Source organism: Canis lupus, chromosome 29 (assembly GCF_011100685.1).
Source record: "Canis lupus familiaris isolate Mischka breed German Shepherd chromosome 29, alternate assembly UU_Cfam_GSD_1.0, whole genome shotgun sequence".
Classification (NCBI taxonomy): Eukaryota; Metazoa; Chordata; class Mammalia; order Carnivora; family Canidae; genus Canis; species Canis lupus.
In genome coordinates this window covers 10,036,710-10,062,290 of record NC_049250.1, presented here as the reverse complement: position 1 = coordinate 10,062,290, position 25,581 = coordinate 10,036,710, and the positions used below count along the sequence as shown (strand labels likewise).

The 25,581-nt window shown below is 38.8% G+C and overlaps 1 protein-coding gene across 1 annotated transcript in view; it reads left to right on the top strand.

The window, feature by feature from the left end:
• The window catches only part of TOX (thymocyte selection associated high mobility group box), a 299,580-nt gene that overhangs the window by 267,592 nt on the left and 6,407 nt on the right, over positions 1-25,581 (top strand). Inside the window, 2 exon segments of the mRNA XM_038579374.1 lie at positions 9,184-9,264; positions 21,481-21,867. Of these exon segments, the coding sequence (XP_038435302.1) occupies positions 9,184-9,264; positions 21,481-21,867 (468 nt within the window).

Genomic DNA, 25,581 nt, shown 5'->3' with positions numbered 1-25,581 from the left:
CCAGGAGTCCCAACCCTATCCGTGCTCCAGATTTTGGAATCCTAATGCCTCCCAGTTCCACCCCCTGACGCCACACACCAGGACATACGCCTCTCGTGACTTTGATCACTCCTGTGCATATTCTTAGATATGCACCAGGCTTTGATACTATAAACTCTTTTGCTTGGTGAGATAAAATTTCGTGGAGGAGACATTCTGAAAGTGATCGCTCTCCCTCGGGATTATGTGCAGCAAGTCTCACCCATCAGAGGACATACAGGATTCCCCTCTGAAGACTCAGCCCTCCTCTTTACCTGGGACTCAGCATCTAAGCTGGAAGTTTCGTTCGAAAGCTCACACGTGCTCCTTTTGCTTCCACTTTACCGACTCTTATTCCACAAAACATTAGTAGCCTGTGCTATCACTCATCTGACTCCTCTTATCCATCTCCTGGACCCCAGATACCTTTCCCTAATTATTTCCTCCATTTACTAGAGGAACTAGTGTGGTTTTAAGACCAATAGTTTGAAAGGGGGAAGCATATGACTGGTCCTTCACGTTATCGATGTTAAACGTCAGTGCCTACACCCATGTCCCCGATGGAAAAGAATAGCATTCATAGGATGAAAATCAGGTAGTTCCTCAAGGCAGCAAATACAAAGCTGCAGGTTGTTCCCACTAATTCTATTATAATAAGGCCATTTATTTTTATTATAGCAAGAGGGGAAACATTAAGATAATATTCCACATTCTTTTTGTGTGACCATATTTACAGACCCTTAGAATATGAGATTCACTATTCTCGACTGTCATGTTAAAAGGGAAAATCGCTCCCATTGTCCCATACCGCCTTTCAGATTGGGGCCAAGGCTTTCTAATGCAGATAGGATCATAGTGATGATGTAACATTTAAGGATTTCTAATTGTATGCGTGTGATGACAAACGTTTTTCTCTTTCTCTTGTGCACCTTATTTCCAATTTAGTAAGTAACTCGTAATGAGTCTACCTTTAGGTTCTCTCTCCACAGAAATAGTTAGGGTTGGGGCAAAGAATTTGTTTAATAAATAAAGGATGAAGTTCTGTAACGGCCAGTATAGCTCGTTGCACGTTATAAAGCAATTTCATAATCAGAATCCAAGTGTTAAAAAGTTATGCCAAGATTGTTTAGGAAAATAACTTAATAAAAATAATTTTCTTTTTCTCTTATTAAAAAAAAGTTGATATTTTAAAAATGGAGCACCATTATGAACACGAAGTATTGGGAGCAGTGTGGGTCACTCTACGATGGCTGTCCCCATCCTTTATGCTCCTTTGACTTAGCAGGGGTTCAGCATAGCTTATCCTTCCCTCTTACAAGGTGATCTTGCTTACCGAAGAGAGTAAGGCCGAAGAGTACACACAAAAATGAGATCTGTTATATGCAGAGGATGCAGGCCCATCCCGGGGACAAGCAGAGAGAGGGTCAAATGAATGATATCGGGCACTGAGCTTACAGAAGGGAGCATACTGCATCAGATGGGCCATTGCTCTGCTGCTCTGTGGCAGCGCTTCTCCCACACTTTGCAAGAGTTGCCAGCAAAGCGAACAGGCCTGCCTCGAGTGCACATTTGGGCATCAAGAGAATTTTAGCAAAATATCCCAAAGTGTTATTATGGTGTATTACCACCTGTTCTTTCCCTTTATGTTGACTCATTGTGCCAACATAATACAGTATCTCTGTTTCGAACTTAAATTAATTGTATTTTACTCTCATTTAATATTCAAATTTGGGAGGGCACATACTGCTATGTATTTTTAAAGGAATGTTGCTGGAGCAGATTAGAGGCAGGCCATTAAACTTCAAAATTTAGGCGTGTTACAAGAGCCCCACGTGATGTCATTGGCATTGTATAGGCAGCTGGTTCGGTAGAAGCTAGCGTTGCATGTGCCACAATTGTTCAAAAATCCTGTTGTCATAATAGCCCACAATTATGAACAGCTACAAATATAAACACGAACTGGGGAAAATGGACAAAATTATTGATGATTTATTAGGGGCTCAGAAAATTACAATATTTAAGGAAAAACAGCTATTAGCGAGATTACAATTGAATGTTTTCTTGACAGCCAGAGGGAACATGACTAATAGAGCTGCTGTATGTTTATATCACATGCTTCCTCATTGTGGAGGATGGGCAGGAAAGAGAAGCCACTGCAGAAGGGCAGATCTTTATTTTCAGAATCCATGGTGAGTGAGCAACTGTATGTACTTTGGTTTCTGTGAAGAATCTCTCAAAGAAGAAAAAATCAAAAGGAAGCTGAAAGAAGCGATAAAAAATCCTCCAGGAGCACAAAACCTCCCTTATGAATCATTCCCACCAAAGCCACTGAACAAACTTCACATATCAGAGATCTCCCCATTTTAATACTTTGGAAGATGGTGCTGAATCTGGAATGGAAGCAGAATTGTGTTTGGGATTCCAACCGGAGGTTTTAAATGCTAATGAATCGTAAGACAATGGAAAGCCCATTTCAGAAGCGGACTGAGTCGTTCAGAAGGCACCAGATGGAGAAAGGGAAATAAAACATAAGTATTGCTGTGATGTTGGTCTTTGCTACTTATCTTTCACTGACTGGAACCTACAGAGAGTGAAAAATAATAACTTAACAATATCACGCCCTTTGTATTAGGCTCCTTGGAGTTTCAGCCACCCTCAGCATCTTTTTTATGAGGTTTCAGCTAAATTTCTTGTCTATCCCCGTTATTTCTGAATGCTCTGATTCCGGTCACCGGAGTAAAAGATCTAGGTCCACGGTGGCAATAGAGCACAAATCAAGCCCTAGTAAATTAAAGAGTCCGTCCAGCTTTGAAGCAGGAGGGATTGGTCCAAGGAACTATAAAAGGGTTCTCGGGTCCTTTTGAGCCACGGAAAGGCAGCTCTTAAGTGGAAAGGGAAAGTCACCTTAAATCAGAACCAGATGTAAATTACTAAATGAACCTTAAGTTCCTAATTGGAGACACAGTCGGGCTGTAATACATTTAGCAAATTACAAACAAAATGTTCTTGTTTACATTACATTAAATGGCTTTAAAGCTTCAGCCAAAGAGCTAAATAAACATGCTGTTCTGCTAAAAATGGAGTGGAAGGCCTGTTCAGATAGTTTGGTATATTCAGGAGAAACCAGAGCCCTCGGTGCCCAGGGAGTGTATTTCTGTAAACGCCAGTCCTGCCGCGCATGGAAGAGGAGCGTAGATTTACCTCCAGATCCAGAGCCTAATGAGCAGATCTCACTTGCAGGGAAACTGTTTGAATACTGCAACATATGCCTTCTTTCAGGATGCATAATTCATATCCAAGGATATTAGCCATAGCAGTTCAGCTCAATAGCAACACCTCATTATTTTATCCCTCAGTATTTATTCCTATGTTTGACGCCTCATGAAATTACTGTTAATGTGTTTATATAAGGGCAGGTCTGACACAAGTGGCAAGAATGTAATTTCCTACTCATTCTTTCCTGCTGCTGTGTCCTCTTCCCCTGGTAGAAGTGGCAAGTGTAAATAGTTAATTTGCTTCAATTATGAGCCTGTCCTGCTAAATTAGAAGCAGCAGGGAGATGAAGAGCCAGAATTATACTTATGAGGCAGCTGACAAATCCTCTGAGCCCATGGAATCAAATCATTTACTCCTCATTGGTGCTCAAACACCCACTACATAAATGCTGCCGGGGCTTTTCCCCCCCTTATCTTCTGATAAAATTTGGATTTTACGTCAACAGTACTTAAGGTCAACTAAAATCCCGTTGCACTGTAACACTCACACATGTGTTGATCTTAGCCATTTCCTTGTAAACAGTATGCATGTTTCCTTTTTTTTTTTTTTCCTTTCAACCAGGAGTAAAAAAATGTGAAACCATTGTTCAGATATAAACTGTAGAATAGGAGAAAAGTGTGATTCATAAAAATGTTGAAACTGAGGAGTTCCTTTTAATAATTTTATTACATGAAATGGCTAGTGTATTTTACTTCCCAAATGCAGGTGTGTATGTATACATATCATTGTTGGCATATAATGGGATTATTGCCTGTAGGCGTAAACCTAGGTAGTACACACGTAGAAATAGCCTATGCTCATCTACGGTGGAAGCAGACATCTCGCTTGAAAGCTTCCATGACACTGATGGAGAGAGAATTTGAAGAAAATACTCCAGTGGGTGGGTTGGATGTCTGTATATCAAATCCTCTATTTCCATTGGTGTGCATTTTAGTGTAGAAGACGCAATTCAGAACTTTATCATGCTCACTCATGCTTATACTCACAAAAGGAGAAATCTGGCACTGGAGATTCTATACTCGATCATGCAGATCTCCTGAGCCCCTACTATGTCCCAAGCATGGCTCGCTCTGTTTACGGGGGCGTCATCTGTAGACAGTGCAGTTGAGTGTCAGAGAGACTCTTCAAGGGGAGTTCTTCTGCAGCTAGGAGGAGCCTTCGAGTAAATGAAGGTGGATCTATGATACTGGATCACGTTGGTTCACCACATGGTTTTGCTATATTTATTGTAGGATAGTGAATAAAATGACTATCCATTCTACTCTGTTTTCTCATCTGTAAAATGAGAGTAATAATACCATTGCAACCTTCTTGTTGAAAGAATTAAAAGAATAGAGATAGAGCCTGACACACAAAATGCACACAATTAGAGGCATGTTTTTAATGCCTTTTTTTGATTCTGTAACTTCAGTTCCTCACATCACAGCAGGCACATAGTAGGCACTCAACGTATAGTTCAGTGTGATTGAACGACATCATACTTGCCCCAGTCACCCTCATTTAATAAATCGACACATATATTTTGTAGCCATTTTTTTCAAAGAGCTTGCCTACTATTCCATAAGGAGATCACACCATTATTGTGTAGACCATTTGGAGGGATCAGATGGTCAGCAAAAGAATTGATAGCAAGATTTTTGTCACATTGTATATTTTCAATCCTCTGAATACTACTTTATAAATGTCTTTCAGTTCTGGAATGCTTAAGAAAACGCTGAGCAAGTTACACATGATGGAAATGTAACCACATTTAAGTACTAAGTTCTATATAAAATACAGATGCACTTGCTCTAGCTGTCCTAAATAATAACAGCATTGAAAGAAGCTGTAAACGTTAATTTCTAAAGGATACAGCGGGGAATTGTGATTAAATTATTATTTCTTATACATAACTGTACTTCTAAGCATTTTCTATAAATATGAACTTGTAGTGGGGACAAAAAAAAAAAAACCCTACATTTGAAGTCGACCAAAAGGAAAAAATGCCTTTTAGGTTTTTTTTTTTTTTTTTTATAGTGTTTGAATAGAATACAGAATTGGAAGAATTACACATTTTTTTCTTATTATTACTGTAAAGGCTTGGTTGAAATAAACTATGACTATAGAGATTAACTGAGGGCCAGAGCAGAAAAGAAGGAAGGAAGAAGGAATTAAATGGTATTTATAAGATTTTCCTTTTTTATATGAGTTAGATGGATGGTTTGTTTGGGGAAGGAGCAGAAAGTAAAAAAAAAAGAAAAAATGACAGGTTATGTTAGACTTCTTTTTCTATTTGAGTTTATCATATTCACTGATATTGAACTGCTGATTTTAATTAGGGATTAACAGCCTATAAAAACGTGTGTCCACGCTGGTATTTAGTGCATTTCAAAAATGATTCAGTGAATCACCAGATTAGATGAACAGGATTTGGATCCTCTAGAATTGCTATTTGATGTCGATCTTCGTATGTTTTAGATTAGCCGTTATATATGTTTTAGTTTAACCACTAAGATGCAGTCCTTAGATAGGATATGGTAGCTTTCTTAGAATAACAAACCACAGCCTATAACTAAGTCAGGACAGGATGAATTCAAAAGTGTTTGGATGAGCTGGAGAAAATGATAAATGATGTATTATGATTTTTAAATCCTCATCTGGCCAACTTTGCACTTTATTTCAAACAGCTGTAGACCATTTGGAAGCCATTTTGTAGCTCGACTGAGTACTAATATTTACTGTACGAACCACATATCTTTAAAATATTTGTCTTTCCCTGAGAGAGAGACCGTTTCTTTCCCAAACTTAACTTTGACATAAATCAGACCCATCCTTCTAGATTAGAAGGTTTGATCATGGCAGAGCTTGTTCGTAGCCAAACACCGTCAGCGTCATCTTCGGTTTCTGCAAGTAGGAGACTTTCTCCATCCGTGAATAGAGGCTTGGAAATATTTTTGAGGAACTCCTTCCTGATGATTTTTAAATAACTGTTCTAAAGTAAGGGTTTCCTACTTCACCTGGATGTGGAATCCTCACAGGCTTTATCATTCTCTCATACATTTGAGCCTCTCCTCAGACATGGCCGTCAACTATAGAATTCAGAAAGCATCCGTGTGCAATTTTAGAAGGTAGCATGAGAAAGACATACACAGTATATAATATTGGAGCCATTAGGTAGTTCTCAAAGGTGAAGGTCTAAATTACCATCAGAGAAACCCCCTCAGATTTTAATTTCACTCTGGGCTACTCCCCTTTAACCGCAATTACAGAAATATACCTCTTGAAATGACCACCCTTTGAATCTCCTCTCTGAACATCTGCAGCTATGCAGGAAAGAGCGGACCCATCAATCCACGTAATATGGCATGATGAGTTTACTCTTTTCTAAAGTGGTATGTAGGCACTTCTGTGATGATCCCACATAGCCGATCATCAATAGGCAATAGGGAGCCATTTCTAGAAAACAGGGCACTCTGAATGCTAGTCAGGTATCCTGTAACAACATCGATCCCAGACTGAAATCAGGGGGCACATATCCAGCCCGAAACATATTGAGTTAGCCACCTTTCTCCAGTGGTTGTTAATCAACAAATTTCAGGAAAGTTAACACTTTGTGTGATGTTAACTCCTGGGAGCCCAGCAAAGGGATAGCACTGGAGTAACACTTGCTGTTTCGGTTGGAAACCAAATGCCAGAAAGATGGCAGATGCTCGAATCAGGCCATCTGACACCACCATCTTATCTACTGCTACTTAGAAAACGTTGCTTTGGTCAACACTCGAGACCAAACTCTGTTGTATCTCTGCCTTTGGAAGTTAAATGAACCCTTTTTAGCTGTCTGGGGGTCACCTGGAGTAGCCTTTTAATAAAAACATGTTAGAAATGTTTCCAGTGTACAAATGCGTACTACCATCGAAGATATATTTACTAAATATTTGCTTCAAAGTCCTAAATAGCATCTCTCTGTGTGGGGAGAAAACCCTCTCAAAAACAGTTTTAAGGTATTAAAAGTATATGTAAACATTGTCAGCTTAAGATCATTAATTATAAATTATGTCTTGGAGAAGAGGTTGAAAGGAAAACTATAAACAGAAATCTGTCTCTCAAGAAAAAAATAAATCAATAAGAAGCAAGAGAGCCCTGTGTTTCTGACTGTGGCTGAACCAAGGCATGCAATATATACACAGATCATTATTATTCAAAGGCATTTGTTGTATTTGTTTCCACGTGTCAATTTCCAAAAAAAAAAAAAAAAAAAATCTGAATTTGACTTCCAATAATCAATAATTAGCTCAGCGAATTCAGAATACTTGAAACAAGGAATTTATTGGCTCTTTACTAACAAACTTCTTTTAAGTTTCTTTGTTTTTATATTTAGTAAAGCTGGCACAATGGTTTCTGATAATATTGTATGAATTCTTAATTGTCTTATTATGATTGCCTTTTATTTTATCAAAATATAGAATCTAGGCTGAAGACCTCCCAAAATTGGGAAACCAATTAACACATTCATTTCATAGTGTCTTATATAATTTTATTGACAAGGTTAGTCATTTTCTTACCTTAAGTAAAATGTTCTGCTAATTAATATATTCATGAGTCAATAATCTCTCACATCTTGAATTTCCCAGTAGTGGACCAGGCTCAGCAAACCACCTTTGGCATTAGAAACCGTAAATTGACCTCTGCTGCCGACTTGGGCAGATATTTGGTCTTTAGACATAATTTATTTTTAACTACGCTAATTCTAAAGCCACTTTTCAATACTGATCTGTGTCTATTTTTGAGCTCAGCATTACAAAATATTAGCCAAGCCTCATTCCCTGCTGTCAAATTCAAGATGTGGGAAATTTAAAATAGTTGTATTGATGAAAATACATTTCCATTTACACAGTAAATGGTGAAAAATATTTTATTCTTGAGGGCTGATTTCAAAAGATTGCCAAAAACAGACTCTAAAGCCTTGAAAGAATCAACTTAATGGTAGCCGACAGCCATGTGTGTTCACTTTGCTAATCTTTCATTTTCGACTCTAATGACTCCTTTCTGTTTAACTTAGCGATGTGACCTTTAGCATACCAGCAAGTCATTTTTCAGTACTTTTGCTCAATTTAGGATGATTTTACTTTTATTTTCAAGATGATTCCCTCTGAAAAATGAAAAGCTTCTGTAAAACGAAATTCATTTCAGAACATTTGTACCTTTTCACAATGAGGTGTCCACAGATCCATGTCATCCACTGCCTTCGTTGGAAAGGGCATGACCAGAGCAGGCTACACGGCATGGCATGAGTGCAGTCCTCGGCCACTCAGGGTCCCCATTCCACTCCCAAATGTGTCTTTGACTGTCATAGCTGATTCCTGAGTTTTTGAAAATGGAACTTCAAGGCTCAAAATGTTAAAATAGTGATGAACCTGCAAACTTTGTCACTGTTCCTTTGATTTACTTTTCGAACATAATTGGTCATCTTTGAATCCTGTCCTTGTTTTTATGCCTAGCATGGAACATATATACCAAGATTTTAATGCACTGTAGAATTATCTGCCCATTATACAAATATGAATGACTTCTTTATCCGCTTGTGGTTTCCCTGGGAACCTTCATCAATAGTATCTTTCTAAGCCAACTACCTCCACTCTCAAAGTAACCCAGATAAATCCTTTCATATGCTTAATGTAAATGGAAAATTTTACTATTGTTAATCTTCTTCTTATCTAGTCTATTGCCATACCTCTTAGAAATCTGTTTCAGTAAGAAAACATAATCTTTGGGGAGATATATATTATTATACGATATAATTGCATGTGCGCGCATGCACGTGTGCGCGCACAATTATCATTCCACAGTGTACTTCTCTGGAAACAAAAGCAGATGCACTTTCTAATTTAAGACTCTTTGTTGTTGTTATAGGTCTATAAAAAGAAAACCGAGGCTGCAAAGAAGGAGTACCTGAAGCAACTAGCAGCATACAGAGCCAGCCTTGTATCCAAGGTAACGTGCAATTGTGCAATACTGGGATGGAGTGTGGCCATCTTATTGAAGCCTACAATGGTCATTTAAAAGCATAAAAGATCACTTTAGCATCTCTGCACTATCTTCTTTGTTGAAAAAGAAAGTAAATCCTAAACTAAGGTATACATTTTGGAAATATTTGTTCATACCTTAAGTCCAAATGACATCCTCTGGGCCTTCTGTGAAATATCATCCACCTGTGGATTATTGGTTTTGTGGGTTAGTCACAGTACATTCTTAATGCTGAGCCAACCTTCTATTTCTCCATATCCTCCCCTTAAATTTCCCCTTGCCCCCTGCCCCACACCCCATCCCATCAGCCTTTAGTTGAGAAGAAGCCAACTGCCTCATGACAGCAGCATTAGGTTGTAAGCCTGCCCCCACCCACTCCCAAAAAAATCACAGCATTTCATTTGAAATGAAAACACCACTTAAAAATATTTTATGCTTTAGAATATATATCTTAAACACTAGTCCTTTCTGTGATAAATACTCAAGGGTTGTCTCTCTTTGGTCTCAGATTATGAAAGATAGAGTTCCCTTTACAGATTGCTTAGGGAGGTAACCTCAGAGAGACAGAGCTGATTCTGTAAGCACTTGACAGGATATCCAATCAAGTCCAAATTTGACTATTACTTGGCTCAGAGTAGCTTGTGGCTCTGGACTTCATTCCATTCACCCACAAAAACTGTTTCCTTTTTCATCCAGAAATATCCATTCCTCTTCCAACAACTCTCAAGTAATTCTATAAATGAGTTTTCTATCAGGGAAAATACACACTGAATATATTGATGCAGAAAACAAAAGAGAACACAAAATACAAATGTATGAGAAATTTCTTTTCACTATTGGTCTAATGCAACTTTATGTTCCATTTTTAAGGTATGACATGGTGGGGAAACTTACTATTTATTATTTAACCTTAAAATTTCCAGATCTCCTATACTATCTCACTATGGATCTCATGCTTTCTAGTTTATCTAACTCCTTTTGAAAATATTTTTATTTTCAGCTGATACTATCTCTCATTTCTGTATATTTAAGAATTCACAGAATGCATATGAAATTTTAGCAAAAAAATGAAGTAAAAGATATTAGATCCAATAACAAAAAAAAGAGTTAGAAATTACTACATCTATTCAGCCTTTGGGTTAAATAGCCATGTTGATATTATTCAGATTAATATGCCCCAAATGTAAGAGGGATTTAAAAAAAAAAAAATGAGTTCTCCTTATTTCATCTAAGATAAGTTTCTTTTTTGAGCATTTTTTTGAACATTTTAAATAGAAGCGTAGTCAGAACATTTTATATATGAGAAAATCAATACATAAAGTCTCAATCCCAATACAAAGCACTCTGGTTCATGTTATGCAGATTGCCAGAATGTTATAATACTGACTAAGCCTTTACTTTCAAAACAAGTGTCCTCAGATTTGCTCTTCGCTGCAACTTTTCTTACTGTTCATTCTCAGAGTTGCAACCCTCAGTATACGGCAATTTATATAAATGCTGTGAATTGCCATTTCTACATTTAAAAAACCAAGCACTTTTTTTACAGCTTACTCTGACTTTTTTTTTTCTCTTTGGCAGTAGGAATTTTGCTGGAACTGTTGAATGTCTATTTATGTACAACTATCTATTATGTGTATACAAATTGAAGGAAAATTGCAAATACCCTCTCCAGGTTAGAAAAATGGCCCTCTGATGTTGTACGCGAGCGGATATTCACAATATAACCTTGCAGGCACATACAGAAAATTTACCAACCTACCTTTCCATTGTACACAGACACTTATGTAAAAAATCCATTTCTTTTCCATTTTAAATAGTGACAAGGAAAATAATAGGCATTTATATTCACAGATACACTTTTTCGATGTTATAGTTTTTTTGTGTATTATAAATTATTTCCCTATTCGAAAAGATGTAAAGGTACAATCATAAAAGGCTACATGATAATAACAGCTACAATTCCAGGTAACCACAGTGTACCAGCCATGCTCTGCTTTTTTTCTCCATCCACTCATTCATGTATTCATTTGACAAATTTCCCCAAGCATGTGGTCTGTGCTGAACACTATGCCAGGCTCAGAGGACACAGTGGAGAACAGGCACATATATGTCCCATGGAGAATAGGCAGATATGCCCTTGAAATTTAAGAAGCTTCCGTTTTGTCGGGAAGACCAAGAATGAACACATAAACTAATATATGACCAAGATCTTTGAGAATGTAAGCATTTAGAAGGAAAAAAAAAGAAAAAGAAAGAAAGAAGAAAGAAGAAAGAAAGAAAGAAAAAAGAAAGAAAGAAGAAAGAAAGAAAGAAAGAAAGAAAGAAAGAAAGAAAGAAAGAAAGAAAGAGAGAAAGAAAGAAAGAAAAGGTTCTAATAGGGTGGTCTGCAAAGTGCTCTTTGAGGAGGTGACCTCAGAGCTGAGAGCCAAAGGAAGGCAAGGAGCTTGCAAGACACAGAGGGAGCCTAGAGGAGAGCTGATCACACCATAGTATAGCAAGTGCAAAGCCTCCAGAGACAGAAATGTCTCCCTGAAGTCAGAAGTCACTGTGGCTGGAGCTGAGTAAAGAAAGGGAGCATGGTTTGAGGTGAAGCTGGGAAGATGCTCGAGAGCCAAATCACCAGAAAGACCTTGCAGGACATTGAAAGTAGCTGGATTCCTCTTATACAGAGGAAGCCATTGGGTGGGTTTCAGTAGAGGATGGGTAATCAGATTTATATTTATATTTTTATTTTATTAGATTTTACTTTATTTACTTGAGAGAGAGAAAGTGGAGCAGAGGGGGAGGGAGAGGTTCAAGCAAGACCCCACACTGAGCACGGAGCCCAGTGAGAGGCTCCATCTCACGACCCTGAGACCATGACCTGAACCAAAACCAAGAGTCAGATGTTCAACCTACTGAGCCACCCAGGTGCTCCCGATTTATATTTTTAAAAGATCACTTTATGTGCATAGGTTCCCTCAATCCCCACACCTTATCCTGCAAAGCAGGCTTGATTATAAACATTTCACTAAAGAGGAAAAATAACACACAGGTAACAAGTACCCGAGCCCGGAGTTGACCTACACCATCCTCAACCCCTGTGCTGGGCCTTGCTGCTCGTGGGGGCCAAGCAGTGTACTTGACCTGCTTCCTTAAAACACCTCCTGCTGCACAAGTTATGGCAGAGCATTGACATTCTCACTTCTAAGGTCATTGATGTCTATTAAATACTGTATTAACCAAAGTACCATGTCTATTTTCCTAAGTTCCTGTGGGCAAATATTATTTACGCCTCCAGAGCTACATATTTTGGTAGTCTCTATGCAATGCAGTCACTTTGCCAAATAGGGCTCTGCTCCCCTAGACCAATAAATCCTCCCCTTGCTAATTTCCAGCCGTGTCAAGTCTGCAACTTCTTGCTGCTTCCACTCCAGGCCATGCTCGGCATCCCACCCGGGGCTGCACAACACCTGCTCCGTGTCAGGCACAAGCGTAGGTGCTGAGAGCACAAAGAGGAGTACAGATCAAAGTAAAATGTGTCACAGTCCTTGAAAAGCTTGAAAAGACTATCTGCTAAAATTAGCTGCTTCTTGGGGAACATAATCAAAAATAGAAACAGCCAGTGAACATTAGCTCCACCTATGAAACTGAGTCATAGGATTAGCGATGCGCCTCTCAATTAGTGACATTCCCGCTTAGATGTACTATGTACCATGGAATCCAGCATATTAATTAACGTGACTCCAGGTCTGAATAAAACTGACATCTACCAAAAATAAAAACACTCAGTGATAGCAAATAAATATCCTAACCTTCATACTTCAAAATGACAACACTGACACATTCTCGGCAAGATACTGAATTGTTTCCAATAATAATAACAAATACAAATAGTATTTTTGCTACAGAGTAGCTTGTGTGTCACACACTGTGCATGGCATTTTCCATGTATCCCTGCTCATCATTATCATAACAACCCTACAAAATAAGACTTAGCCCATTCTCTAGATGGTCTCCAGGCAGAGAGATCAAGTATTCGCCCACAGAACGGAGAGGCCGGCAGTGGCAGACAGGACTCAAACTCTTTGCCATCTTGCTCGAAAGCTTATAGGCTTTTTTCTATCCTGAGTGACTGTCAAATATTTATATCTCTAGAACTACAATAAAATTGTAGTTATCCCCCAATAAATTGTATGCCAACTGTTATGTATTAGACAGCTAAGACTAAAGCTGCCCTGACTTAATGGTGGGGAATAAAGTAGGAGTAGAAGGCGTAGAGCTTTCCAAATCTCGCACACACACACCCCCACTGTGACTCCCTATTCCCCATTACCAAGGGCTGGCCAGAGACACTCAGAGGAATCTGGGGCCTGCAGAGTGTTTGGGACACACTGCTTTTCCAACCGTGCAGTTGCATCACCTGGTCCCATGGAGCCAGTGACAGACCCTGGCAGCAGAGGAGACTGCTCTGAGACTATGCTCTGTGGGCACATTGGAATCTAAGAATTCATGAATAGGAACACAGAGTAGGCAAATACGACACTGGTCATACCCTGGAATAATTTATGCCATCTTTGGCTCTATAATTTAAAGGGAGAAATTGAAGAAATTTCAGAAGAAAAAGCCACAAAAGTGACAGAAACAAAGGGCAGAAGGTAGTAGCTGAGAAGAGAGAATTTGACATTCCTAAGCCTGAAAAACAGACTCAGGCACGTTCAAGCCCATGACAGGCTTTGGCCCTAGGACTGTGGTTACCTGTGCTCCATTTTCACTGACTCTAAAGCATGAAAAAGACACCATCTCAAACTGGAGGAATTTGATCTGAACAGGACATTATTAAACTCTTGGATTCACTGGGTATGCAACTTCTTTCCATAGAGAAATTTAAAAACAGGAAGCAAAGGTTTATAAATAAAGATTGGCAAAGATCTCTAAGGCATAGGGCATCAAGGAAAGTCTATTAAAAGGCCTTTAAAGTGCCACCAACAACTGTCTATGGCCCATCCACGAGGACATGACCAATCTTACCTAACATGCCACCAACATCACACCGAGAGTTCTCAGAGTGGAATGAAGTCCACAAGCCCTGGGGCCAGGTGGATCTGGGTTCAAATTCAGGTTTCCCTCTTCCTAACTTCCATTTCTTCATATAAATTATTCAGCTGCCTGAGGTCTCTAACTTACTCATTTGTTAAACAGAGAAGACAATAGGACGTACATCACAGAGTTTCGATGAGGATAAAATCAGAAACACTGTCCAAATTCCATGAGTCAGGATCTTGAACACAGGAAGTGTTTAATAAATACCAGCTATTTATTATCATTATTATTATTACCACTAGTATTATTGTCAACTTTATTTTTTATGTTGTTGGTACGTGTAAACAGTTTGTGTGTGATAGAAAATTTAGCTGGCTCATATTTTCAACTTGTCTTCAAGTCTGCTTTGATATAAAAGAATTTTTTAAAAAGATTTTGTTTATTCATGAGAGACACAGAGAGAAAGTCAGAGACATAGGCAGAGGGAGAAGCAGGCTCCCTGCAGGGAACCTGATGTGGGACTCAATCCTAGGACCCTGGGATCACAACCTGATCCAAAGACAGATGCTCAACCACTGAGCGCTTTGATATAAAGGAATTTTAAAAGTGACATTAAAATAAGAAAAACTTGCTTCATAGATACATCCTTTTATAAAGATAAGAAATGATCAGGATATTTGAAAAACCTCATCTAAACAGCTTTCCTCATTGAAATAAATGGTCTCTATGAGCTGTTAGAGAGTAAGAATAGTCCAAGGATGAAGAGTATGTACTATTATGAAGGCTAGAGCCCCCTGGCTTGAACATATCATTTAGGATAATTGGGGTTGGGCTATTAAACAAAGCTGAAGGATATATAGTTTTCCATAGAGTCAAGAATTCCTAGACTTGGGTCTAAATTATTATGCTGAAAAAGAATGTATAACTTTAAAGCAATTGGAACTAGTTTCACTTTACCACAAAGACGAGAATTTATATTCCCAAAATGAGTGTTGCATTCAAAGTAGTCACTTTGGGAGGCTACAAACTTATTTTATTATTGCTCCCAGAATTCAAAAGATTTTTGAAACTCCTCTTTTAGAACTGCAGTCAGGAAAAGTTTATGAGCCACATTAGAAAATCAATCTTGTTACATTGTTTTCACACCTCATTCTTTTTCCCAAACATCACCCACATCTAACCCACAAACCTGGCTTCAAGGGACGATTAGCTGTTTCCAAAAATCAAATTCACCATCAAAAGACAAAGAGTTGTCTGAGGATATGTTAAACAGGGTCTCACAGGCTCTAAAGAGAATTCCAGTAGGGAAATTCCCAAATATCCCAAGTAAAAGCAGCATTATTGAAATATGCATACAGCTTCTTAGAAATGCCAACCTCGGAGGCGCCTGGGAGGCTCAGTCGGTTAAGCGTCCGAGTCTTGATTTTGGTTCAGGTCATGATCTTGGGTCGTGAGATCAAGCAGGTTGGGCTCCGTGCTCAGTGGGGAGTCTGCTTGAGATTCTTTCTCTGGCCTTCCCCTCTCTCTCTCTCTGAAAATAAATCAATAAATTTTTAAAAAAGAAAAAAAAAGAAGTGCCAACCTGGAAGGAGACAACAATTGAATGAATATGTTCTAGTTAGTCAAGAGTAATCAGAGACGTGACTCTAAGGTCACACATCAGATAAGAGACTATTTGTACCTTAAGCTGTGGTGCCAAAAGTTACAGGGGACAATAGAAGCTTTTTTAGAAAATGTACAGTGGAGGATAAGATTGAGTCAGATTGGGAAAGTTCCCTGTTGCCATGGCCAATACCAAAGAATCACAACATTAAGTTCAACTGAAGGATAATAAATTCAAGAGAAATGATTCCCTTTGTTTGAAATAACTTACAGAACTCATGCCACGGTGAGCTATTGAGACAAATACTGGGTCTGAATTTGAAAATGGGATGGATTATTTTATGACTGTTAACATAAAATTTGCAGCTCTGTAAGCCCAGATCGTGATTTAAAGATAATAAAATCTCATGCTTCAGGGTGTAAGTTAATCACCTGCAAGGCCCAGGAAGAATTTTCCTTTCGGAAGTAACAATGCACAATTGAGTAGGTGCATAAATTTTGTTTAATTTCCAGTGCATCAAGTATTGGTCAGTGCTGAAAACAAGAATCAAATTAGATGGACTATTAATCTGATTTGGTTCAACAACTCCTATATTGTTGCTTCCACTGAGTTTTATGTCTTGTGTTTATACTTTACTATTTTAAATAACAATTGCTTTGTCAGTGTCTCATTTTTATAGCACTTATCGTCCCAGAATGGGGGCATTTATACACTATGCAGTATTGTCTGCTTTATACAAAGTAAATGGGATTGAAACTATCTCAGATAATCAACAACGTGGTTAATAAGAAGTATCTTAAGATTTATAGAGTTGTATCTCTTGTGGAAGATTCTATTGAGAAGACCCAAAAGGTCTCTATTCACACACACACACACACGCTCATTTTGCTGATAGAAAATATCTTTCATAATCGGTGGTCTAAAAGCAACTAGGAAATAGAACTTACTCAGAAACTAATAGAAAAACACATTCCTCCCATAAAAATGCCAGATTCAGGGGTAGATTTTCAGTTGTGTATACAGTGGTAAAATCACATTTGCCAGGTGACCTACCCAAAGGACACACCTCCAAAGAAAGGTGGTTAGTGTGTTTGAAAATAGAAACTAGTCTAAATTACTTAGTTTATATGAGAAAGCACTTTTAATTTATGAATGGTAGGTATAGAGATCTTCATAAACAATCTAATTGATTTGCAAAATTGTAGCCTTACTTTCAAAGTTTAATTAGAAGAAAGTGACAGAGTAGATTAAATTTATGATTTCTTCATATTCCGGTTTAATCAGATTATGAATTCATGGCACTTTGCTGTGGCAAATGAACTTATTCTACCTATCTTTCGAAGCAATAAAGCAGCTCTGTAATTAATAGACAGTTTGTTGTATTAGTCTGATTAAGAATTAACCAGAAGTGAAGCCAGAAGCATGTTTTTTGCCACATAAAGATACAAAATCTCAAAATATAGCTTCCTTGTGGCCCACCATCCACCCGAGATCCAGTGGAGAGTAAAGGGCAGGGTATCTAACCAAAGGACAGAGTGTTATAATTTCTCATCACTACTGGAAACGTATGGTTCATGCTGACATCAAAAAGAGTGGAAAAGACCACTCTGATATTCTGTGAGCTTTCAAGGATTTCAGATCTTTCCTCATCCCTTTGGGGTGAGGAAAGAAGAATGGGAAGAGGAACAGCAGATCTTGTAGGGAGTTTCAGCAAGGGCAACAGTGACAGCATGGAGTCTTGTTCAGGAACAGTCATTCAGTCATTCAACAAACATGTTTGCGTTCTCTATGTCCTGTCACTATGCCAGATGCATGTGACACAGAGATACAACTTTCTACCATAACAGAAATCCCTTCCTTGATGATGCAGGACTATTGTCATAAAGATAGAATACAGGGAGAGAGCCTCTACTGGCGTTTCTATCGTGGATAGGCACATGGCTAGGCACTGGACACGTTATCCATCTTGTCATATTCAACAATTTAGAAAATATAGGGAAAACATGTAACTTCCCAAAAGTCTTCCTCCCTCCATATTAAAAATTATGTTTCGAACGCTGTTTAACTTACCATTTTGGGGAATCTTATTTATTTGCTGGTAGTCTGTCTAGGGATTAAAAGTACTAGTTCGAAATAGGTTTGGCATTACTGATCTTTACATGCCTTAGTGTGGAAAAGATAAATGAAAAATAGCCAGATAGACATGTATTGTGTAATTACCGTGAGAAAATAGTCTTCACAAGGTTGGCAAAAAGTATCTCAGATTAGGTTGGAATCTATCTTTATGTACCTATGTCTCTATATCTCCATCTCTGAAAGAATCTATCATCTCTCTATATGGTGGACTACATGCTATTATTCCAAACGTGGAATTCAGGAGAGTTTGGTTCATTATTTATTTTGATTTTGCCATTGAAGAAAACCATTAATATGTACATGCCTTAGCTCTTCTAGGCTGTAATTGGGAAGCCCCCAGCTTCCTAATTCCTTCAAGGAATTGTGTCACTGTCCTTAGCCTAGAATATGAACTACACTATGCAGATGGTTTTCCAGGCATCATGAAACTATAAATTAGTGTAATATTACACCTGGATTGTGTAATTTAAGTATGCATTTTGAGGCAACAGAAATTAGCTTATTTCAGGCAAGAGAGGACTATTTAAATTGAAATGTAGTTCTATTTGCCATTTCAAATGTGTATTTGTAATTTATTAGTTCTTCTGAACTAGTGTTTTCCCTTGAAGACGATTCTCATGAAATGACCCATTGAGAAAAGGTTTCTGTAATTCTCAGCTGGAGATTCACCACACACATTAGCATACTGAAGGCACTCGCTTTTCCCCCTACACGTTTTATCCTGTACCTTGTTTTTTCTAAGACATTTATTTTTCCACAAATCCCACCTCCCAATACAATGTAGAAACTGTGTGTGTCAAGGTGTGACGTGGGTGTTGTACCTGGAACTTCTTGCCAGGACTGGCTGCAGGCCCACGAAGCTGACCCCTCTGCTGGCCAAGCGTCTGGACTCACCAGGATTAGTCATTTCTATTCTATATGCAGCCTAAGTCTATTTCTTGAAGGTTGTTCAATTTAACAAATATATTTATTTAATCACACTGCTGTAATCCCCGGGATGTTGGTATGATTATGTCTGAACAACATGTCATACGCACCTCAGGGCATTTTGTTTATATGCACACACATGCATATACAAGTTCAGGTGACCTCTCTAAACTCTATATGGACAGTATTGCCTGATAACGAGGTGATTATTGGCTAGAGAAATAAAAATGAAGACATTTTACAATCCACGTATTTCAGAGCTTTGATAGTATGGGCCATGTGAGTGATTTTTCTTCTATTTAAATTAAAAACATCTATAAAGCAAGAAATAAAGATGCACTCACATGTATTAAATTTTATAGATATCTATCATGTGTAATAGTTCTTTTCCTGTAGGGACTTGATGCAGTATGTGACTAAGTAGGAAATTAGCCCTTGTGCAGCAGGCTAAGGAGGAGGCAGTAAACACAATGAAACCACTTTCCCGGATGACTTAACCACACAGACACACAATCAACACATAATCTTCTTGGCATATATGGAATGATTTTCGAGGCATATCACTGCAATACATGTTATTCTAATGTAGAACTAGTCACTGTTTACACAGCCGGAATTAACCTATTTGACCTTTCCCTTGAATTGTTCACTACTCTGCACATCAGCAATAGAATTTTTAAGTGGAAGCAAAAAAAAAACAAAAAACAAAAAACAAAACAAAACTACTACTTTTTTTTTAATTGAAAGCACCGTTTAAGTCCTGTATTTCACAAAGCTTCTTTCTTCCAAAGCCATCCCTTAAAAATATGTGTGAACTATTTCTGACATTTTTAATGTTAATACAGAAGACAGGAAGTCTGAATGTCTGTTCCTGTTTCATAAGGCAGCATCAAAATGGACACAGGGATAAATATTATAAGGAGAGGTTTCTTCAGAGGGGTTCCCAGGACCCCAGATTCCATAGCTTGGTATATTTTCATGGAGGTCAGTTGTGTCCTTCCTCTGGAGAGAGACTGTAAGGGGCTGATCATTGGTTTACCCCAGCCTACCTTTCTGAGTCCGCACATAGACACACCATGGTTCTCATTGTGGTTTTCATTTCATTTTCCTACACTAATGGGGAAAAATGAGTTGCACTGCTAGCAGTGTTCTAGGCTGACTTTTGAAATGAAGTTCCCACATTGTGTTTCGGGTCATCTTGCATGATGACCAGTGTCCCTAACAGGCAGGTCCATTGATGGATGGTGCTGCGTGTTGCAAGAGGGTTTCAGAAAACCCTGCCACAGACCGTACCAAGAACTCATTTGACTCATAAATGGAATAAGCATGATATCAAGTTTGCAGAATAAGGATATTTGCATTCTCAAGACATTATTTTGACAAAGCAACTTTTTTTTTTTTCCAGAAGGACATGGTAGTATGTTCCTTCCCCAGCTGTTTTCACTTCTCCCTGTTTATTTTATTAACCTCTTCCTCTCAGCAAAAGTAGGAGGTAGGTTCTTGCCCCAGAAGAAACACTTCAGGGTTAATTCTTGATTCTTTTCAGCTCCCACTGATAGGTCTAGTTTTTAAGTCAATGAAAAGATTATTAGGAAATGGCCTCATGAAGGTATAAAAAAAATTAGGGCAAAATTATATTAATTTTGATGGAGTCAAAAATTTCTAAGAGAGATTATTTTTATCCTGTTCATTATGGGGGACAATTCATCACCAACTTCTTTAAAAAATCAAGATGAATTCTATGGTTACTTAGAAGCTATATTAATGTGGTTTTATATGACTTCAGAAAGGTATTTCAGAACTCCTTTTCCCATATTCATTTCCATCAACCAGCTTTGTTTTCTTTGTGCAAATATCTAGGCCAAGGCTCCTTAAGAATATAAAAAGGAAACATAAAAAATGAAACATACAATCAATAAAAGAACCCCTGAACTGAATTACTTTCCAAGTGAGCTATACTTGTATTTCAGATCAAGGCACTGATGACATCCCCCACCCCCACCCCACGACCATCATCTTGTTCATTGTCTGCATGATGAGAGAAGCCACCAAGTTAGAGCTTGCATTTAGATAAAGGAAAAAAAATGTCATTAGAAATTGTTGTTGTTGTTGTTGTTTTAAAGATTTTACTTATTAATGAGAGACACACAGAGAGAGGCAGAGGGAAAAGCAAGCTCCCTTCAGGGAGTCTGATGTGGGACTCGATCCCAGGACCCCGGGGATCACCACCTGAGCTGAAGGCAGATGCTCAACCACTGAGCCACCCAGGTGCCCTGGAGATCGTTTTAGATTTCACAAAGAGGCAAATTAAGCTCAGGTTTGTATAAGTTGCATTACAAATAATGGTGGAGGACTTCTTAGATAAGAGGCAAGAAGAGTAACAGGTGTTGATTCCCGTGGGAGGTCCCGCGGACACTCACTGAGCACCTTGCTGCTAGAAGTCAACAGCCCGTGTGTCCGTCTCTGAACTCTGCTCTTGTTTGTTTCCTCAACAGAGCTACAGTGAACCTGTTGATGTTAAGACATCTCAACCTCCCCAGCTGATCAACTCAAAGCCGTCAGTGTTCCATGGGCCCAGCCAGGCCCACTCAGCTCTGTACCTAAGTTCCCACTACCACCAACAACCAGGAATGAATCCTCACCTAACTGCTATGCATCCCAGTCTCCCCAGGAGCATAGCCCCCAAGCCGAATAACCAAATGCCAGTGACTGTCTCTATAGCAAACATGGCCGTGTCCCCCCCTCCTCCCCTCCAGATCAGCCCACCTCTTCACCAGCATCTCAACATGCAGCAGCACCAGCCACTCGCCATGCAGCAGCCCCTTGGGAACCAGCTCCCCATGCAGGTCCAGTCTGCCTTACACTCACCGACCATGCAGCAGGTATGTGCTCGCACTCTGGACTCTTCTGGCTAAAGAGGGGGAATATGTGTGTTCTGTTCTGTTTAATGGAGAGTAAATGGAAGATAATCAACAAATAGCTTCTTTTCTGAAAAATAATAATTTACAGGTGGTGAGTTTAGGCATTATACGATCACAACAATGGATTGCTTCTTCTTTTCCTAATCTCTCGCTGGCTTCTCACCACATTTCTAGAAATCACATTTATTTCTTTTTTTAAAAGATTTTATTTATTTATTCATGACAGACACACACACAGAGAGAGACAGAGAGAGGCAGAGACACAGGCAGAGGGAGAAGCAGGCTCCATGCAGGGAGCCTGAGGTGGGACTTGATCCAGGTTCCCCAGGATCACGACCTGGACTGAAGGCGGTGCCAAACCACTGGGCCACTGGGGCTGCCCAGAAATCACATTTCTAATCACCCTCCTTGTTTTCGGCTCCTTGAGTAAAGTACATTTGTAATTTTGAGGCACCAATTCCTACTAAAGACCTCTTTGGGCCTGAGGATTCTACATTAAAAAAAAAAATTGTTTGGAAAGTCTTGCTTGGTTTGCCTGTTGAGTCCAATAAATGCTGCAAAATGAAATAAGACCCATTGTTTTTGGATGTTCAGAAATATCAGATAGATACAACCTTTAAAGTACTAAGAAATAAAAATGTTAACTGGAGTTTCATTTAAAAATGGATATATGGCTTCTGCACAAATCAGAAAGCACAGGAAGTTTGGAAGCCTCTCTGTCTATACTCCCCAATCACTGAAACTATTTGTGTGCAATCTTAGCCTAACTGTCCTTTGAAGTCAAATTTTCTTTTAGGATTTGGTGTTATTTTAAAATTTTAAAATGAGCAAATGGTACAAACAAAACTCAACATGAAGTAGTCAAGAATCCTGAAAACTTGTTTTAAAACTGTAAATCAAGGTAAAAACTACAAATCATGTCAAATTCATCTATCACTTTTATAATCCAATTTCTCTGTTGTTCCCAAAGCTATAAATAAATATGCAAACACAAGCTTCCTATTGAGAACTGATATCTAACCCTCTGTGGAATTTGAGTCTATAGTTGGACCAGGGTGGGGTGGAGAAGAGGAAGAATAAGAACCAAATATACTACCCCAAAATTTATTTTTATAAGATGTTATTTATTTATTTTCAGATAGAAAGTGTGGATTGGGGGAGAGGCAGAGAAATCTCAAGCAGACTCCCCAGTGAGTGTGGAGCCCCAATAAGTGCTTCCCCCCAAATTTATTTTTATTATAATTGTAAGCAAGATTTATGAGAGCTGACTATAGCAAATCTTAATATGTTACTTTACCTTGTGTTTAGTTTCAGAAAAATTATAGTGCAGGAACTAGCATTATCTTTATTTTACAAGCAAGGAAACTCATGCTTGGCGGAGTTAAGTCATATGCCCATAAGAGTGCTGGAATTTAAAACCCAGGTCTGTTCAGAAATCAGAGCCTGGATTCTTCTCTGCTAGGCCTGCTGCCTCTCATAGTCATTCTTATAGACTATGACCAGTTTTGTCTTAGAAAACCTGTCTCCCAAGATTTTGGATGGCCTTTAAATCCTTGTTAGCTCTAAGATTAAAATGATAGAGCGCAAATGGCCCAAAGTCTCTTCACCAAAGTCTTACCTGGTCCCTAAGCCAAAGATATTGATAAAGCTCTGATGTCTTACTTATCCATATTCAACAGACTAGCTCTCGATTCACTAGGGAAGAAGACTGGGGAAAAGTCTGGCATCATGCCTTGTCCACAGTGGTGTCTGACATTCCTAGAGCCAAATTTCCACTCTTTCTAGCAGAGGTCACTTGCAATAAAAGGGACACTCTTGGGTGTCCTTGCATGTGAATGAGCCAGTAGTGTTTGTGTAAAGAATGAATAGTTTGAGGAACTCAACCCTGCATTGTTGGATTGACTCCTGCCTGTGGTGCTGCCTGGCTGAGGGCAGGTGTTCTGCTCACCACCTTCTAGCATGAGTCTGTTTCTTCCCAGAGAAAAGAATAGGGAAAGCACAGTCCCCACCACCAAGTTGAGGGCTAGAGCTCTCTCCAGAAAGGACACTTTCTTCTAATATATCTGCTCTGAGATGGTTCCTTTCTCAACCTATACAAACACCTTGGATGAGCGAGCTGTGATCCTGAGTAGTTTTCAGACATTTCAGAATTACATAAGGCCACATGTAAAAACTCAAGAGATTTGTCTTTCTATAGAGAATCAGAACTGAATAGGAAAAAATAGAACAGATTACATTGGACACGTTATTCATCAATCTTTAAGTCAGTTCTATTAGTGTATCTCAAAAAGTATTCTTACCGAGATGGTAGGACCTGATTTCAATCTACATTAATAATAGAAGACAAAATGGCATGATCCCCAAATGCAGAGTAAATAGCTAAAAGACTACAGTGACTAACGTCACTTTTAACAATGCCTTGATCACAGTGGGTGAAGTGAAATCACTGTTGAATGGACAAATGAACAAGTAAGCAATTAAAAAATGAGTAACAGAAATGTTTAAATACCAGAAGATGTTATAGGTTAGTTTGTAGAATCTCAGTTCTTTGGAAGCATTTTTTTAATTGCATTTATTCAGAAAAGATTAACTGAACCCCTAGCATATGCCAGGCACTGTCTAAGCTCTGGAAATTAAAAGGTAAATGAGAACAGGTAATGAGGCCTCTGTCCCCATGCAGCTGACATCAGAGTTGGAGAGTGGTGGTGGTGTAGTGGTGGTAATAAAGATAAACAGATAAATTAGTAAGATCTTGTGGGGGGAAAAAAAAACTGAACAGGAATTCAAACTGCAGATTGTGCAGAGACATAGCACCTTTAGCCAAAATGGATAAAGAAAGCCCCTGTGGAGGGCTGGCAGAGACAAGTGAAGGCAGAGAAGAGAAAGCAGCCTATAGGAATCAGAAGGTTGGGATGGGGGTGGGAGCTGGGTAGCCCAGTAGGTTAGGCATCTGCCTCTGGCCCAGATCATGATCCCAGAGTCCTGGGATCGGGCTTCCTGCTCAGCAACAAGTCTGCTTGTCTGCTTCTCCCTCTCCCCGCTCCTGCTTTCTCTCTCATTCCGTCATAGATAGATAGATAGATAGATAGATAGATAGATAGATAGACAGACTGACAGATATAGGATGAATGGACAGATGGATGTAGGAAGAGTAGGTAGGGAAAACCAGCAGAGGCCAGAAGTAGAGAGGAGTTTAAGGCTGGAAGGACCCCTTTGGTAATGAGCAGGGCTGGTCCAGGACCTGGGAAGGAGGCCAGTGAGGAGTACAGTGAATTAGGGGAGAGCCATGGGGAATGAGGTCAGGGTCATGGGCAGGTCATTGGAGTAGGATCCTCAGGTCAAGAGACTGACATCTGCAACAAGTTGATAATCTAAAATCAGGATTAAAAAGTTGTTAGCAATGATGTAACTCAATTTATTAAAACCTTAACAGTCTGCAGGCCAATGTTCAAGTTCTCAAAGTTGGTTTTTATCCTGAAGATGTTTGCTTCCGGGTGCAGGGACCATGTTCACATGAAAAGAAAAAAAAAAAAAAAGAAAGAAAGAGAGAGAGAGAAAGCAAGTAAATGGCTACCGTATTTTTAAAATAATCTCATATTTCAGTATTACTTTAGCTATTTTATTATCCTTCTGAAAAATGAATATATCCTACAAAAACGATTGTATAGTCCACCA